Source organism: Lichenostomus cassidix, chromosome 19, assembly GCF_008360975.1.
Source record: "Lichenostomus cassidix isolate B80296 chromosome 19, HeHo_3.0, whole genome shotgun sequence".
Classification (NCBI taxonomy): Eukaryota; Metazoa; Chordata; class Aves; order Passeriformes; family Meliphagidae; genus Lichenostomus; species Lichenostomus cassidix.
In genome coordinates, this window is record NC_139499.1 from 8832853 (window position 1) to 8850029 (window position 17177).

Genomic DNA, 17177 nt, shown 5'->3' on the forward strand with positions numbered 1-17177 from the left:
CACCAATTAATAAGGATCTCTATTGATTCATACACATGTCCATGTGGCTCCATGTGTACAGAAGGATTTAAATGCTTAGTTCCCATTCAGCCACATGAACACTGACAGAACCACATGGAAAGGAAGGTTTGGATTTCTCTCCTTCAACAGAAAACTGTAGGAGCTTTTATATGAGTGACAATCACTACGCAGCGCATTCAAAAAGGAAGATCATGATCATTTTGTGGACAAAAGGAAGGAAAAGTCAGAGGAATGAGGTACCTAACCAAAGTCCAGCTGGCCCTGGGGCAGGTGACCATCTCCAGAGGGGTGTCATCACTGATCTTGGGCGCGGTGCTGAGCGGCCGCGGCTCCAGGACGTGCTCCACCAGGCTGCCATAGCAGCTGATGATGTACAACGACTCCACCACAAACTGCTTGGACTGATCTGGGGGCAAGAAGAGAGAAAATCTTATTGCAACAGCACAGCAGGAACAGAAAATGCGTTTACAGAAATAGCATGCTGTGTGTTCTTTTAAGTCTCTTGCTTGCAGCTAAAATGTGAATTAAAAGAAGTGAGAGGGCTGGAAACACACAGAGAAAATCATACAAAATAAACAATTTACACTCAATTGTATGAATATCTCATACAGGAGAAGGTGGAACAGAGTTTCTCACAAAGATATGTTCAGGCAATTATACATTCCCAAACATATGTTATACATTCACTTTAGCAAAGGTGTTTCACCTTTATCTCACAATTTTTTCAGAGCCACTTCACATAGCATCTTTGGACTGAGCTAACAAAGTTGGGTTTCTGTCACTGTATCATAATAAAAAATCAATTCTTTATTTCACTCATTAAAATTTCTTGTAAATTATCCTATTTACCAAAAGCACCCCAAGCATGTTCCTAAAAATCTCCATTGCCACTGAGTTTAAGGAACAAAATCCACAAATAAGCCTCAATTGCTCAGAACCTGTCACAAATGAGCAAATAAAGAATTTAAGTATAAATGCAAACCCTAATTCTGTAAGATACCAACCTTTTTCTCGTTTGAGACCAGAATTGTTTGCAAACCATGACCTTGAAGATCCAAAGACTGCAGCAACACAAAACTCCCCTCCCACAGACTTGCTGGGTGAAATCTGTGGAGCTGGTTTGGATTTGCTTTAAAGAAAGAACAAAATAAAATTATGCAAGTTAATTCTCAAAAAATTAAGATGTCCCTTGCTTAACAGCAATTTTAAGATATTACTTCAGAAATGGTGAATATCTGCAGTTTCCATAAGGCCAAGCAGGATTTACAGATGCTCAGTGTTTCCCAATATTAGATCCCAAATTCCCCTGGAATACTGAACTCATTAACTTGATCAACAGCACTGGCTCTTGGAGAAGAATAATGGAAAATTGGACTGTTCAAAAGACCCAATATTGAATATTTGCATTCAATAGAAACAACTTCTGAAGTAAATACAAAGAAACCCTAAATCCTTTGGGAATGAAAATACAGATTCTGGCTCAGCCATTCCAGGTGGTCAAGATTTCCTTGCCTTTTCCAAAGAAAGTGAGGAACACCCACAGGAGATGTGTGACCAAGGGTGGGAGGGAATGACATGCAGAGGGTACAGGGGGAGAGAAATGATGCACACACTCATGAGCCACGTGTCAGGACATATCAGGAATTTTATCATGGAAAAGCAGATTAAGAGACACTGCCCTGAACCCAGGATGTGCAAAGAGCAGATCCATGCTAGTGAGGATGTTTACTGAGCCATTCTGTGGTGTTTCTCCTCACAGGAACCTGATGGTACGTAACATTCTGCTCTGCAGGAACTCAAAACTATTGCCAGAGCATTGTCCATTCCTCAGTTCATTAAATCAGGATTTCACCCTTTCCTTAAGAGAAAAGCTGTTTGAGAAATCCACACAGGATTCCTCCTTCTCCATGCTCCCCTTGTTCTAGTCCTTTTAACTGAGTTATTTTATATTTCTCTCTCTACTGTATTTCACTGCTCTCTTCTCTTGCTACCTCTCCCTTCTTTCCATTTTTCTTCTACTAATTTCTTGTTCCACACAATTTCAGCCTGTGATTAAACCATCACATTAACCTGGTTTTTACATAACAGTCTCCAGTTCTGAGGAGTGTATGTGTATATATGTATGTGCAAACAAAAGGCTGCAAGTGGTACAATGGAATTCAGCTCTAGAATATGTTAAAACAGCAGAAATCAATTAAAACACTGTATAATTATAATGATATTTGATTTATACTAACAGATCACAGACATGGCAAGCTATGTTCACATTTATCAGTTAGAAATTGAAACAAAAAAGCTATTTCCAAAGCAATTCCATCACACTGATCAGAGTCCATGGAAAGATTCAGACAAACTTGTGCATGTGGGAGAAGCTGGAATGTCCCAAAAGAGCAGTTGGAATTTATAGTCAGTAACTCTGGTATTGAACCACCACAAAGCACTTAATATCCAACTGTTAAACCTACAGCTACAGATGACTGGGTCAGAAAACTGTGTTCCAAAAAGTTCCTGACTATAAATGTATTCCCTTGCTTGCAGTGGCAGATCACACTTATATTAGAATATTTAAATTAAGATTGTGCTAACTAGTAAGCGTTTATTAGCTACTCAGAAAAAATCAGAATAGATTTCTTTCACTTTGAAATAACACTCACAGAAAGAGTATTTTTAACCAAATTGTATATTGAGAATTATTTTAGCTCTCCCTTTCCAAGTATTCACACACTCATATTCCTTCAGATGTTAAAATATAAATGTATCCATGAGTTAGTCTTGTTGCTTACTGATCTATACTTCAATCAGTGAATGATTTGGTTTAATATAGAAGATTGTTCAGTACGAAGCAAGCCAGGAGCACAGCTATGACTCAGTCACATTCACTTCCTCTCTAAAAAAGAATCTTTCCATACAGTCCTAATATTCTTAATATTCTCAATTTTTACTCCATGCAATCTGAGGTTATTGAAATGATTTTTTGAGGTTAATGAAGTAATTTTAAATGGAAAAAAAAATGGAAGCAAAAGCTATTCTCAGCTACAAACTGGAGTAAACTCCTACAGAGACAGAACTCACTTCAAGCCTTGCAGCAGAAGTGAACCTGGGACTCAACACATTTTTCCAGAGTTCTCAACACTCTGAGTCCCCAGACCTGTGTTCAAGCAAACACAATTATAAACAGCCTTAGAGGAAATGGTCTAAGCTCAGTTCTATTTACATCTTGTCTTTAGGATGTACATCTTTCAAGGCAAGCACTTAAGTGTTGGTTTCAGTGCCAAAACCTTTTCCCTTCGAGGATGATGTTTTGTAGACAGAAAGAGCAGACCTTGTAAAACACGATTACTCATGTGGTTAAACTCAGCCCTGCTAGCAAACAAAGACAAGCAAACAAACAAAAAAGACTTGTGCATCTTATTGGTTTGGACAGATTTCTGAAAATACTGCTGAGATGTCAACAAGTCTATTCTGAACCCTCTTGGAACTGAGGAATCTTTCATTTGACCATCATTTTACTTGATTCTTGAGTTTTCACCAATACATTCCAACTCCAATTTCATTCCTTCAGCAAACCTCCAAAGCCCAGTTATTTTCAGTAACAGTAATGCCATTAGAAAAATATCTTTACATGTCATTGCATTATTTTAACAACTTGGAAACTATAAATCCTCATTATTCTGCAGATGCAAACACCCTCTCAGCTTTATAAATGATAACAAAACAATAATGTTGAAGGTAGGTGGTGAATGACTTGTTTCTGCTATGAACTCCTGCTCTTTCCTTCTCTTGGCTTGTCAGCACTTCATAAATTATTCCAAGAGCTGAAATTCAGGCACATTTGGCCTCACTTTTAAAAACAGTTAATATAAAAATGTCTTCAGAATATAGTAACTTCCAAAAGACGACCATAGTTTTCCTGAGAAGAGATGCAGGAAGAAGTTCAGGTCGTTGGGAGTCAATGCTAAAATGTGAAGCAAATGGGACCAAAACATTCATTATAATTGCACTTTTCATTTCTTTCAAACATTAGGAACAACAGCACTGTATTTAAGAAACCAGGAGGATGAAAAGGCAGTTTACTTTTTCCTCTCTGGATCTACTCCACTGTGCAACCACAACCTGGAATTCAGTGAGACACAGCAGTAGTTTTACCCCAATTGGATCTGTGCAGAAATCTGTATCAGGAATACAATGTATTTGGGGAAATTGGTATTATTATTCACTTCTCTAACATAATTTTGGAGGATTATTTCTATCTTAAATGCAGAAGCACCGAGATGTAGATGCAGACATGGCCAATGAAAAACACACACTGACATTCTACTAAAACAGCACAAAAGGAGATGGGAGGAAACTAAAGAAGGAAATTAAGACATCACTTTGTCAGAGCTTAGAAAGCAATGAAGAGGCTGAGCTCAGCATGCAAGTCCTTTCATGTTGCCAACACAGTAAGAACAGATTAAGACCTACTGAAACTATTCAGTGCTCCCACTTGTTGACTTTGTAACACATCAAACTCTGCCATAATCTCTGGAAATGCATTGTGTTAGCTCTCTATAAAAATACTAAATAGTTACAATATTTTAAATAGATAACATTTTAATCAGTATTTACTGGTAAGAATTAATACTGTTTAAATATTTTGAAAACCAGAGGCTGCAACGTTTAAGATGGAGCTCTATGTCTCAAAAAATTCTTCTGGCTCTTTCAAACAATAAATGAATTGCATATATATGAAGGAACTATCTTATATGTTCAAATATTTATAATCAAATAGTACCAGTCTTCAAAGATTGAGAATCACTTTGATTTTATATTCCAAACAAATAGGCTTCAAATAGATGAGATTCATAAAGACAAAAGCACTTATTCCACACTGAACCCGCTGAAATGGAAACATCTATGATTGCTGAAGGAAAAAGTTTTATCCTGACTACATAAGCAGTGACAAAAGTATCAGGAGAAAAATACTGCATAAAATTTGCAATTGCACATAAAATTACAAAAAAAAATCTGTCTCAAAGTCCAGAAATTTTAATTCATTTATCATCGTGTCTAAAACACGAAAACAAAGATGTTTCCAGTTGTCAGATCATGAATAAAGCAAGAAAAAGCACGAAAAGCAGTGGTAGGATCCTTTATTCACCAGGCACTTAGCTGTCAAATCAACATTCATTTTGTTTACAGAATTTTAGGTCTCATTAAGACCTTAATGGAAACAACATGATTTCTTCCCCCACCCAAAGTGTGTTTTTTATCCTAATTTCTCTGTAGACTAGTAAGGACCATATTTTTGAGCTAGCACTGGCATTAAACAAACCACAAAAGAGTCTTGTGAAAGACAGGCAACAATTTTGGAGCCTATTTCATATATTCCCCTCTTTAATCTCGGCCTTTTAATCTTGCCTGAATCTAAAATCATTTCTGGTTGATGGCGTCTCCTGCTTTGTGCAGGGATGACCCACACAGCTTTGCTCAGACAATCCACTGCCAAAACTCTTCTTCCAGAGCCTCTGCACTTCTCAGATCACCAGCAGGCTAATCTCTTTGGTGCACCAGAAACTACATTTAGGGAGGTGCTTCAGGAACTAGAAATTCCCTAGGAGTAAGGCAACCAACCTTCCTTCCTTCCCTCTTTCCTTCCTTTCCTTCCTTCCTTTTCCCTCCCTTCCCTCCCTCCCTACACCCAATCCCATTACAAAGGGGTGACTGAGGTGATGCAGCACTGCCCAAAACACAAAAAAAACTTGTTAAAACTTGTTTTTTCTCTTGTATTCTTATAATATGCTCCAAATTTTCCCATTAAAATGAATCCCCCTTTTATTTCAAATATTCCAATTTTAACGGAATGGTTTCCCATGTTGGAACGAGATGATCTTGAAGGTCCCTTTCAACCCAGACCATTCTGTGATTTTTTTCTCCAGAGTAATCAGCTTTTCTTTTTTTTTTCAGTGCCCATTTTACTGCTTCACCTCTCACTGCAGTACTTTACTGCCTACTCACTGCTAATCTGGCTTATTTTTCAGAGGTCATCATCGATGTTTTCTGTCTGTAAGCAACTTAGTGCTACAATAATAAAGGAAGCAATATAGGAAAAAAAAAAGAGGCTTGTTTGGAAAGACATTGCAATCATTTCTGCCCACTTAGAAATAATTTATTTTTTCAACTTCCCTGCTACTTAAAAATTAAATGCACTCTCAAAGGTAAAAAATAAATTAAAAAAAAAAACCAAAGTGAATTCATTTCTTTGCAATGCTTGATGGTGAACACGCATCCATAGTTTAAAAGTGAAATTATGTGGGTGGAAACCTATGGATCAGCCATGCAGGAAAACAAATGAAAACAAAAAATTAATCCAAAATTAAAAAGTCTAAGCACAGAGTTATTTTCAGCCAGGACAGCAAATGGAGTATAGGCATGCTGGGTTTGAACTGGGAACTCACCAGGGAGCTTTTATGGAAAAACATCCTGCTCCAAACAGGTAAGGTCTTCACGGAAAGGGGAAAAATGCACAGAAATTAGATGAGAACTCAATTCCCAACAAGTACACCGTATATCATGCTATTAAGATTTATGCAGAAAGTGAACAAAATCGTTGTTTAGAGCCCTTGCTGATGCCCTGGAGGAGCTGAGGCTCTGCCAGGGGAGCAGCTCTGCCTGGCACAGCCCTGAGGTGGGGCTGGCAGGAGGCTCTGCATGCTGGGGCACTCTGGGTGCATCGGTGCAAGCTGGGCTGGGGTTAGAGCTCGGGTTAGGCACAGCTCAGGGCTCCTCCTCAGCTCTGCTGCAAAGCTGAGCCTGCAGCAGCTAGCAGAGTCACGACTGACAGGAAAAGGGAATTAGCATCCAAATCAATCAATAGCTGGGGGTTCTCTGGGAAACACTGAAGGGCCAAGTGGGGCAGTTTTACAAATTTACTGAGAGGAGGTGGAATAAATCCAACAGGTGCAATCACAACCTTTTAGGGACAAGTACTCAGCCTTTTGCTAGGACAGAAATACACCATGAAATTCAACTGTATTACCCAGAAATCTTCTTCCCCCCTGTTAAAAGCTTGCACAGATGCAGGAAAGAGAGGCCTAACTTACTTCAAATGTATCTGATGCTCAAATCAGCAGATCGAGAGCTGAGTGCTTTTGGTCACCCAACAATTTACACCATCATTTGATTTTGTGTTTTGTTCAAGTATTTTACACAGTGGATAGAATTTAAAGTATCAATCCCATTAATCTGGGGGCATTTTTAATGGATATATCCCTTTAAAAAGCCATTGCCATAGTGACATTTGCATAAAATCTGGGAAGGAGCAACAGGAGGCAGATTTAGAGCTACTCACATGCTCAAGGCTTCTCTGAGTCTCATTTGGGATGTAACATCATCCACAAAATCTCTGAATAATTGATTTTGTAAATGCCAATGGTTCCATTTTCTTTTCATACTCTGACTCAGCAGTAAGTTCTGGGTAGTTGAAACAAGTGAAATATTTTCAGGCAATGAATTAGCAGGAAAGGTACAGCACTGAAGGATGTACAAAGCACTCAGCCATAGACCCACACAATTAAAAGGATACCAGCCTGATAAAAAAGAATTCAGTGAACTAAATCTGACATGAACACAACATCAATGAATGAAGGGATCCTCTCAAAAAACATTCAGGTGAAGGTACAAACCTAAGACATACATTCTTCAACATGCAAAGATGCAAAAATCCAATAAAGAATAGAATATTACAGAAAAAAATCCTATTTTTAATTAGTACTATAGGCCAGAAAAACATTTTTTGGCTCTGTATAAGGGACTAGCCTTTAACTTTTTGTATTTAATAAATGTTTGCTCAACATTTTGGGTGACAGAGCTCATTTGGTAGAACCAACCACCCCTCTAGACCTAATATATCATCTTTGAATAGTGATAAAACCCAATTAAATTGTCTGAACTGTATGATCTCCTATAAAGTCAACACATCCAGTCCCCAAGTCAAAGGCCAGTCTAGAAAATTAGGCCAGCACTATTGCACTGCTTAAATATTTAATTGAAAGCTCAATCTCCTGCATTACCCAAAGCCAACATAATGTAAAACCTAGAATGTATCGAGTGTAAATTTGAAGAGTCATTGTAGAGTGGTCAGATCTGCCTGGGAGCTTAGAATTAAATTTCTAAATGATGATCATGGATGTTTTGGACACTATTTTTCTTTCTGTCTCAGTTGCTTTGTCTGCAAACCTCAGGCAAATGACACTTAGCTGAGCCCATTAGAACGTTTCAGAATGTAATACAGGCTTTTTCTTTTTCCACTGCTGTACTGACCTGATTATACTTGCAAATTAATAAATTCTCTTTATTTTATTTACAAATTGGTCCAGGTGGATACATGCTTCAACTGAAGGTTTTGTTCAGTTGGTTTTGGATAGAAAATGGATGGAAATGGATAGAAAATTTTGTATCATGAAGAAAACGTAATTACACTTCCAAAGACTACAGCAGAGTCTTAGTAAAAATCTTGAAGTGTGAGAAAACCAACTCAGTATTTTCTTTCTGTTCACAAGACCTAATTTCTTTAAAGATGACCATTTCTTCCCTATGGTATTTATATAAGCAATTGTTTTCCACTCTTTCCTTCACATAATATGGATGGAATGCTAATTGAGAGCGAGAGAGAATCCACAAATTACAGGATAACCCAACCTTGAAGAGACAGCACCAGATGGCTGCGCTCGGTGACAGCTAGAGAGCAATGCCAAGGCAAAAACTCACCCAGGTTCCCATTTCCCAGAGCTGGGGAGAAATTCCAAAGGAAATTATGGAATGAAGGTGATTTACGATTCAAAGTTCTGATGGAATTTTTGTGGTCTCTTACCTGATTTTGAGTTTTAGCAAATTGAATACTGAAACACTTTGATTTCATTTTATTATGTTTAATAAAGCTATTTAAGCTTTTAATAAGCTGTGTAATAGGCATTTATTCTAATCCTCAACATGATATATTGCCATATTGAGAATCCTTTCATAAACAGTGGCATCTGAACAAACTTTAGTGCAAATAATTGCATTTATTATCAATTATAAATCATTACAGCAGTTGCTTTATTACCAAAACATATTATAAAAACTAAAAGTGACATAAAACACGTCTGAGAAATGTGCCAGAAAGAGAATGTCTGGCTTCAGACAACTGTGCTGAATTCTTTAGCTTTACTTTTTTTTTCCCTCTACTTTTTCAGTTATTTTTCCTAATTAATTGTACCATAGCATGATGACTTTGCACTCCTTATTTTTGTTTGCTGCAGTAATTTACCCTGGGATAAAAGAAGCTCTCTGAGATAAAGTAAACCCAACAGATATCAGTGACTTTCTGTGCACAGAAAATTAAAATGATACAATTGCATCAGACACTTCACCTACTTCCCCCGTCCTCACTGAGGGTGGAATGAGGGATGGGATGAAGAAGGGATAGAGTTTCATGTTTAAAAATACACTATCTAAATCTCCTGGCTGGAAAAAAAGCAAGGTTTATCCCTTTCCTGTAAGGCACACTGGATTTCTGTGTTTTGAAAAGCCCCAGCTAATGCAGGTTCCATCCTGCTGCTCCAATCCAGCAAGGGTGGACTGGGGAGTGAAGTATGATACAAATATAATGACCATGTCCCTGGAGGAAGTTAAAACAAATGCTGCTGTCAGAGGAGCCAACTTCGACAAAAGTTTTTCTTTTGGGGCAATTATTGTATCTTTTCTTTCCCTCCTTCCCATTACAGCTCATCCATGTCCCCACTGGAAACTGAGCACAACTCATTCCACAAACACAAGGAACACTTATGAAGCTACTGCAGAGCACAAAGCTGACTTCTAGAATGTTCTGATTCACTGCCTTTCATAGACAACGAGATGGATCATACAGCTCTTCCCCTTGCAAATCTATAAGCTCTTTGTAAATGAGCAATGAATTAACCCATTCACCAGCCTTGACAAGGAATTCAGCATTACTATCAAAATTTTGAGAGGGAAACTGAGGCATGGATATAGAAAGACTTATTAAATCCAGCTCTTGTGCTGTTTTGCATCCCCCCCTAATCTTTAAAACATCAGAAGCTTCCTCACTCATTAGTGTTAGAGCCCCTTTGGGAAAGCCTCTCTGCTCCTCAGAATGTGCTGACAGCACAAACTGCAGGAAAGCCAGTCAATGGGATGACAAAATGTAGGGACAAAAATGAAGTGCTTGATGAAGGTGCGGAAATTACGGGAGGCTTGAAAAAGCAGGGGAAGAAGCAGAGGGCAGGGAAAGAGGAAAGGAAGGTGGAGGGGATGTTCCAAGATGCTTCATGCTGACAATGGGACTCGTATTCAGAGCACTGACTGATCAGAACATGTTCCAAAACCTACGTTTGTGGGTGGAAAAAAAAAGCATCTGTGATGAGCAGCACGGTCATGACACAATTCCAGACTCCGTCTTTCATTCCCATAGGGCTACAGGGAACACTTTTAAAAAATTTACTGCCATTCCACCTGTCAAGCAACATGACATGCTTTGCAGCTCTGCTCCAGACATGATATTAAGAGCACTGATCAGTGCTTTCAGTACCTGGAAAATATTTTGCTGTCTTGGATACCAACAGAACAAACCCCAACTTGACTTTTTGGTTAATAAAATCTACAAGCCTTCATGAAGATTTAATATTAAACCAGCTGATGTTAAAAGCAAATAAAGCGGACAAATCCAGCCCTCTAATTATACCGTATTTGAGCCTCGCTTTTTCCCTTTTAGAAAAATGTGCTGCAACAGATTAAATTTTTAATTCTTCCAAAGTCACAAGCACGGGGAGAGGAATCTGCTGTGAGGGAGGCTGAGCAGTGACTGTAAAAGCTGAGTGACGCCGAACTCCTTCTCCGATCGCTGCACAATCTCAAGGTTAAGCAGCTGCTCCCAAGGAAGAGCCTTGTTTCCTCGGAGCACTGCTTAGAGGTGCTGACCATGTAGGTGTAAATACATCTGTCTTTTGCCATTTGCAGTAATACATGCCTCCTACACTTCTCCCAGCGAGGCAGATGGTCCCTGTCCTGTCGAAATATTACACTGCACAGACTTCCAGTGCTATGTGTTTGCAGAAATATGAGGGCAGATGTTAAATATGTTAAACACACGCTTTGCCCCCTGGAGGTTTAAGTTAAGGCTGCTGTCTCAATTTGGTCATTTTAGGCATGCCAGGCTTCTTGGATCCTAGGCATTCCTCTTAAATCCCTGCTTTATAAATAACAGCTTTTCATGTTAATTTTGTGTACTTTCATCAAATATTTTGGATGCAGAACAAATGAAGGAAGCTCTCGGCTTAGCGTTACAAGGCTACGTGGGCTGTGCTGAAAATTATGATCCTCATTCATGAAAACTCTATTTACACAGCAGGGTATTTCCCATGACTGTTGTTTTCCCCCCTTACATAAGCCTCACTGAGCATTTTAAATTTAATTAGTTTTAAAAATTACATAAAATGGAACAGAGACAGTCTGTGAATAGTATAATTTACCGGAAAACTATGAATATGAACACTCTGAATATGTTTAAGATGTTTAAGAATAAAACATTAAATAAAATATTGCAGACTTATTACAATTGCAATAATTTTAGAAAGGTTTGCTGGCATCACCACAGCATTAAGGAAACCTTTGTAATGAATTTTGCATTAATTATTATTGTAAACCAAAAGCTTTTTTCCAAATCCTTTCCTCACTATTCCTATCACCTACCTCCCCTGGCAGGCCCTCAGGTGAATTTTTAATTTCTTTCTCTGCTGTGTGTCCCCTGGTTCTAAGTGTCAGTTCCAGTTCTGGGAGCTCACATTTAACATTTCTGTCCTTCACTGGCCATATTCTTCAAGTCATGTTTTCGGTATTTCCCCTCTTGGAGAAACTGTGACTTCCTGCCCTGCAACAACCTCCCCTTGATCCCATTTCCCTTCCCTCATCCAGGATCACACCTGGCTATGCTTCCAAAATTCACCTGAGCAGTAGCACAATCTTTTCCCCTCGCCTGTGTTTAAACTGTGAGCAGAAAACTAAAAAGGCAAAAAGCAGCAACTGAAATGTGTGTGTGGAGGAAGCTAAACCTCAACATGACCCTCAAACTGTTTCTTTACTGTTTCTAAGTTCCATTTACAATTATCTGTGTGAAGTTCAGGAATTTCTCTCCAGGCAGACTCTGCGCTGGAGGCGACTGAGTGTTCGTGGTTCACGATTTGGCTCAACAAGCTCCGTGAAATTCCTGTTTCACGGCAAGGGCAGCAGTGGATTGCTGGACAGACACGGATGGACACACATGTGCAAACACCTCAGCTTCTGACTGTCAGCATGCACACCCAGAGCACCCAGCAAAGACATTTACAGGATGTCCTGAACACTCGAGCACAGAATATGGGAATTACTCAGGGAGAGAGGGAATATCCGCGAGCTCTCGCCTGGGAAATAATTCCTGGTTCATGAAACACGAGGTAAAATTCACCTCACAAGCAGGGTTTGAGCAAGAAAGCACTGAAGCAAGGGAGGCACTGCCTGCGTTTGCCAAAATGCAGGAAAATGTTAGGAAGCTGTAGGACTTTCGGGTTTTTTGTCCAACCACATGCCATGCTCCATCTACTTTCCTTAAAAAAATAAAAGCCCTCTGTAAAGTAATGGATCAATCAGATTTTTAGCTAGAAAATATTCAGGAATTCAAACAAGCAGAAAGTGAGAGAGGAAAAATGTAATTAAAGCCAGTAGCTTTAATTGCAAAAAAAGAATATTTAAATTTTAGCAAGAGAAAAATATCAACTGTTGGAGAGTATCAATTAATTTAAAATTGCCATGGTTTATGAAACACATAAAATCTTCTTAGTTATTTTCTTATTATATGTATACTTAGAGGAGTTTTTCCCAACAAATACTTTGAAGTGTTTTATCAGGGCACATGAGAAATACCAAAGTGCAGCTGGCTCCAGAGTGGAAATCCACACGTGAATTACCCAGTCCAGAACAGTGCAACAGAGGAAAAATAAGGTCAAGAAAACAGCAGGATTAAGTTTTGCATTTCTGCTCAACCTGGCTTACTGTGTTTCCAGTTCTGATGGTCAAAAATCATTTCTGCTTGAAAAGGTTGGAAATCAAAATAAACAAACTTTGAAAAAAAAATAAAACCATATTTTGTTCTGATTGAATACAGCTCTGCTTGTGTTTCATTTCAATTCTTGGTGTGAAAACTTCTCCTGACCCACCCAAATTAATATTTCTGAATTTACAGAGGTTTGTTTTCAGGTTATATTCACGTATGTGTTGCTGGTTTTCATCCTCCTTTTCCCCCCACGCCCCTTCTGCTGCCATTAAGTTACATATCCCGAAATAAAACTACGGAACAAAACTAAATCTCACTAATAAGACAAATGATTTCCACATGAATCATAAAGGCTGAGGAAGGTCTGTGTCACTTACCCTGTGCGTTTGGTGATGGTCCCTAATGTCATTGGCTGCTTGATTTGAGCGAGAGGCAACACCACAGTCAAACTTGGGAGAGGCAGGAGCCGAGGATTCCCGGGATTGTTGTTTGTGAAGTTATTGTAAGTGTCTTGGCTGTTCAATTTACCTTGATGGGATAGAGATGGAATAAAAGACATTATTGGAATTTTTTCTTCATTTAGCGTGGCTACATCTGCTTGAAATAAGATAAAGAAGACCAAAAAAAAATAAAAAGAAAGAAAAAAGAAAAAAAGAAGTAACAAGCTTCTATGGTAATAAAAAAAATCTAAATAATTAATCTTCATTTCCAATAAAGAATAAATTACAATGTTAGCAGCAAATACTAATTTTATATATGGGGATAGGGAAGGATTCCTTTCCATGCAAGGAGAATTATTCCTCCTGCTGCTGCTTGCCTGGCAGTTTTGTTCACCGAAAAGTTTTCGAGTTCAATTTGAAGGACAAGCTCTGGATTCCAATTCTCTATTTTAAAAAAAGGAGTATCAGGGAGGGAATTCTTTTCCTAAAGTACCACATACAGTGTTGGTAATTGGAAGTCCTGAAAAGGTCGCTTTTGTTGTCTCGACGGATAAAGACGAGCAGAATAATCATCTGCAGAATGAAGGCTGGAGGAAAATATCAAGTAACCATATCAAAGCCACGCGAAACTCGATGTAAAAATTAAGAAAGTATCAAAAAAGTAACAAATTTCATATTCATTCAAAAATAAGAAAATGAAACATGGGTACTGAAAAAAAAGGAAAGGGAAAACATATCAAAAAACCCCTCAACAACCCTAAATTTAGCTGGTTTCAAAGAGGACTGTGCTGGATGGACGCCCAGTTTGGCTACGCTTTCTTACTCGCTGTATCACTCTGTAGTCACAACCTTTCATTCTTCAGTTGGAAAAGGAAACTAGCTCCAAATTTCATGGACAGTAAAGAAAGAAATGTGAAGAAACCAAAGAAAGAAGTTAAACAAAAAAAGGGGCCAGTCTGTTTATAGCAGAATCAAAAGTACTTTAAATAGACAAGCAACCATGAATTAAAAGGTTTAGATCATTAACTTGTTTTTCTGTGTTCCTGTAATGCTGTGAAACGCTGGCTTTGTTCTTAATCAAAAGGGAACCATATTGGGAATTAGGTTCCTAAACAACCGATGCATTCTACACAGATATTATACAAATCCCAGGCCAAATCCATACAATCTGCCTCAAGAGCAGCCACCTTTTTTCAAGGAAGAAAAACAGCACAGCAAAGGGTTTCTCACAGGAAGCTGCCTGAAAAGCTTTAATGGTACTTCAGATGGATTGAAAATAGGAAAAGGAAGGCGGAAAAATCTTAATGAATGTCTCATCATCCTAAAGACACTCAATGCTTCCTTCACCCTTCTTTTAATACTATATAGCCGTAAGCTTGGTGGTTTTATTTGGGTTTTTCTGCAAAGTCCCCAGACCTCTGCGTCTCAGAGCAGCACAATAACAGAAATGATGAAATTGCAAAGTGTATTTTGTGATAAGTATCTGGCCTGAGCATCCATCAATACGTTTTAAGAGAAATAGCATGGCTTTAATGAAGAACAAGCCTATTGAAGTTCCCAGAGAGCAGATTTCATTAATAGCAATTTTCCTGCACCAACTTGGAATAAAAAGAAAAGGGAAAAAGGAAAAAAAACCCAGCTCAGTTATAAATAAGACTGAGATGCAATTAATTTTTTTAAGATTAGTTTAATAATGCATTTTTGGTTCTTGCAGGAAGGCATAGGAATAGTTTTGTGCATTATTGTCTAATTAGTTATTCTTCCTGCAATCAAAGCCTCTCTGGAAGTGTCTCCCTCTCCCATTTTCCCCTGGATCCACATGGGCACAGCAAACACCAACAGAATCCACTGAGGGGGCTCCAAATGTCTGTAATTTGGTTGTTTTTTTTTTACTTGTTCAGAATATAATGATTAACTCTGAGCTGCTGATCCAAGGGCTGTGTTGGAACAGCCCCTCTCCCCTCTCAAGGCACATTTAATGTCTCAGTGCCCTCTGCTCCCAACTTCACGTGGTTTTCCATATGCAAAACCTTCAGGTGATTCAATGGAATATGTGCATGCAGAGAAATGAGGAATTTACAGACATCCTTCCTACACAAGGATGAGCTGCCCTACAAGTTGAAGGAATTCCAGGGCAGTCAGGGATACTCAGAAAACTGCAGGATTAACTCATCCCTTCAGAGTTTTTTATTAATTGTAGGAACAACATCTTACAAATTTTTAGGCTTACATATAAGAAAATATAATTAAACAACAATAACAAAAAACCTACTAAACTATAAAGAGAGAATGAAAATGTATAAAAGAGATTCTGAAAGAGACTAAAATTTAAGATGATTTTTCTTTGAAAAAGAAACCAAAAAGCATTCTGGAGGCCAAGCATTTAATTTGTAACTATGTATCTGGAAGTATAGCTTAATCTGATGTATACAAACCTCAATAAAAAATTAACTAAACCAGACCTCATAACGCACAGCACTTCAGAGCACAAACATGATAAAAAAATTCTGCTGTGACAAATGGAAAAGCTGTAAATACCAAACATATGTCACAATAACCATTGCCTGCCAACCTGCATTTTCTGCTGCAACAGTCAGTTGCTTAACTGCAAAAAATGTAATTAAAAGTGATACCAGCCAAAAACTAGAAGTTGGAATGCTACAAAAAGGAGAGAAATTATTTCTGACAGGAAGGTTGTCCTTGAAAATCTGACTACAACAATATTAATATGGTGTGGACGATTAAGGTTAAAGAAAACCCCCTAATTTTCTGGTGTGCTGCTGTACCCAAAAAATTACCCTTCTGCTTCTCCAGCCCTTCCAAGTAGGAAACTCCTGCAGCAAACAGGAGTTGTGTGCACAGGGCTGTCGGATTGGGCCAGAAGAGCACAAAGAATGCAGTCAAGCATCAACATTATTTCTACAGCTCAAGCCGTTGTTGATTCACTGTCGAAGGACAAGCAACGAATAAGCCAAAGTTTAAGCCAGGTAGAAATATCCAATATTTTTCATCCAGCAGAATCCTGAACTCAAGTTGACTCCTGACATGTGGACAGTGCATTTGACTGCAAATGGTCATACACTGACACACAGACATCACATCCTACTGACTACTCCAGGAATACTTTCATTGCAATCAATCATCGCCAGCACAATTCCATAGCAAACAGGCACTGTCAAGGATCATTTCCAGAGAGCATCCCAAGCAAGGAGGCACTTTTGGTAATCACCCAGAGCCCTCAGGACCCTGTGCAAGGCATGGGGTCAAGTATTTGTCTTGAGGAGATTTTCATATCAGAGCTGTGCATGGAATATATTAAAGCCAGTCTAGGCTGGCAAATCTCTTACTAATTTTACTAAGGGACTTCCAAAAAGCTGAGGATGTTGTGGCTCTGCAGTCTGACAAGTTTATTTGCAAGTGCAGCCTTACACTGGGTAAACTGAGGCATGGAAAACCCAATCCATAGTTCTGTCTTTGGCCCTCTTTGCTGAGAGTCTGCAAAACCACCACCATTTCATCCCCCAAAACCTGAGCCACACTTTTCCAGACATTTGATTCCACTGACACTCAAAGGAAAAATGGATTAAGCTGAGGATAAAAGTGAAGAAAGAAAACAACAATGGGCTTTGTTGTCAGAGGGAGGGAGAGGC

At 38.6% G+C, this 17177-nt stretch overlaps 1 protein-coding gene across 9 annotated transcripts in view; it reads right to left on the reverse strand.

Moving 5' to 3' along the window:
- The window catches only part of BCAS3 (BCAS3 microtubule associated cell migration factor), a 289031-nt gene that overhangs the window by 181503 nt on the left and 90351 nt on the right, over window positions 1-17177 (reverse strand). For 7 of the 9 annotated variants that reach the window (XM_085078499.1, XM_085078507.1, XM_085078505.1 and 4 more), the window contains exons 16-19: window positions 13465-13615; window positions 6459-6503; window positions 1026-1150; window positions 262-427 (exon numbers count right to left, since the gene is read on the reverse strand). In XM_085078499.1, coding sequence (XP_084934625.1) covers window positions 262-427; window positions 1026-1150; window positions 6459-6503; window positions 13465-13615 — 487 coding nt within the window. The remainder of the gene's footprint in view (window positions 1-261; window positions 428-1025; window positions 1151-6458; window positions 6504-13464; window positions 13616-17177) is intronic. The other 2 variants (XM_085078501.1, XM_085078504.1) reach the window with 1 other exon arrangement.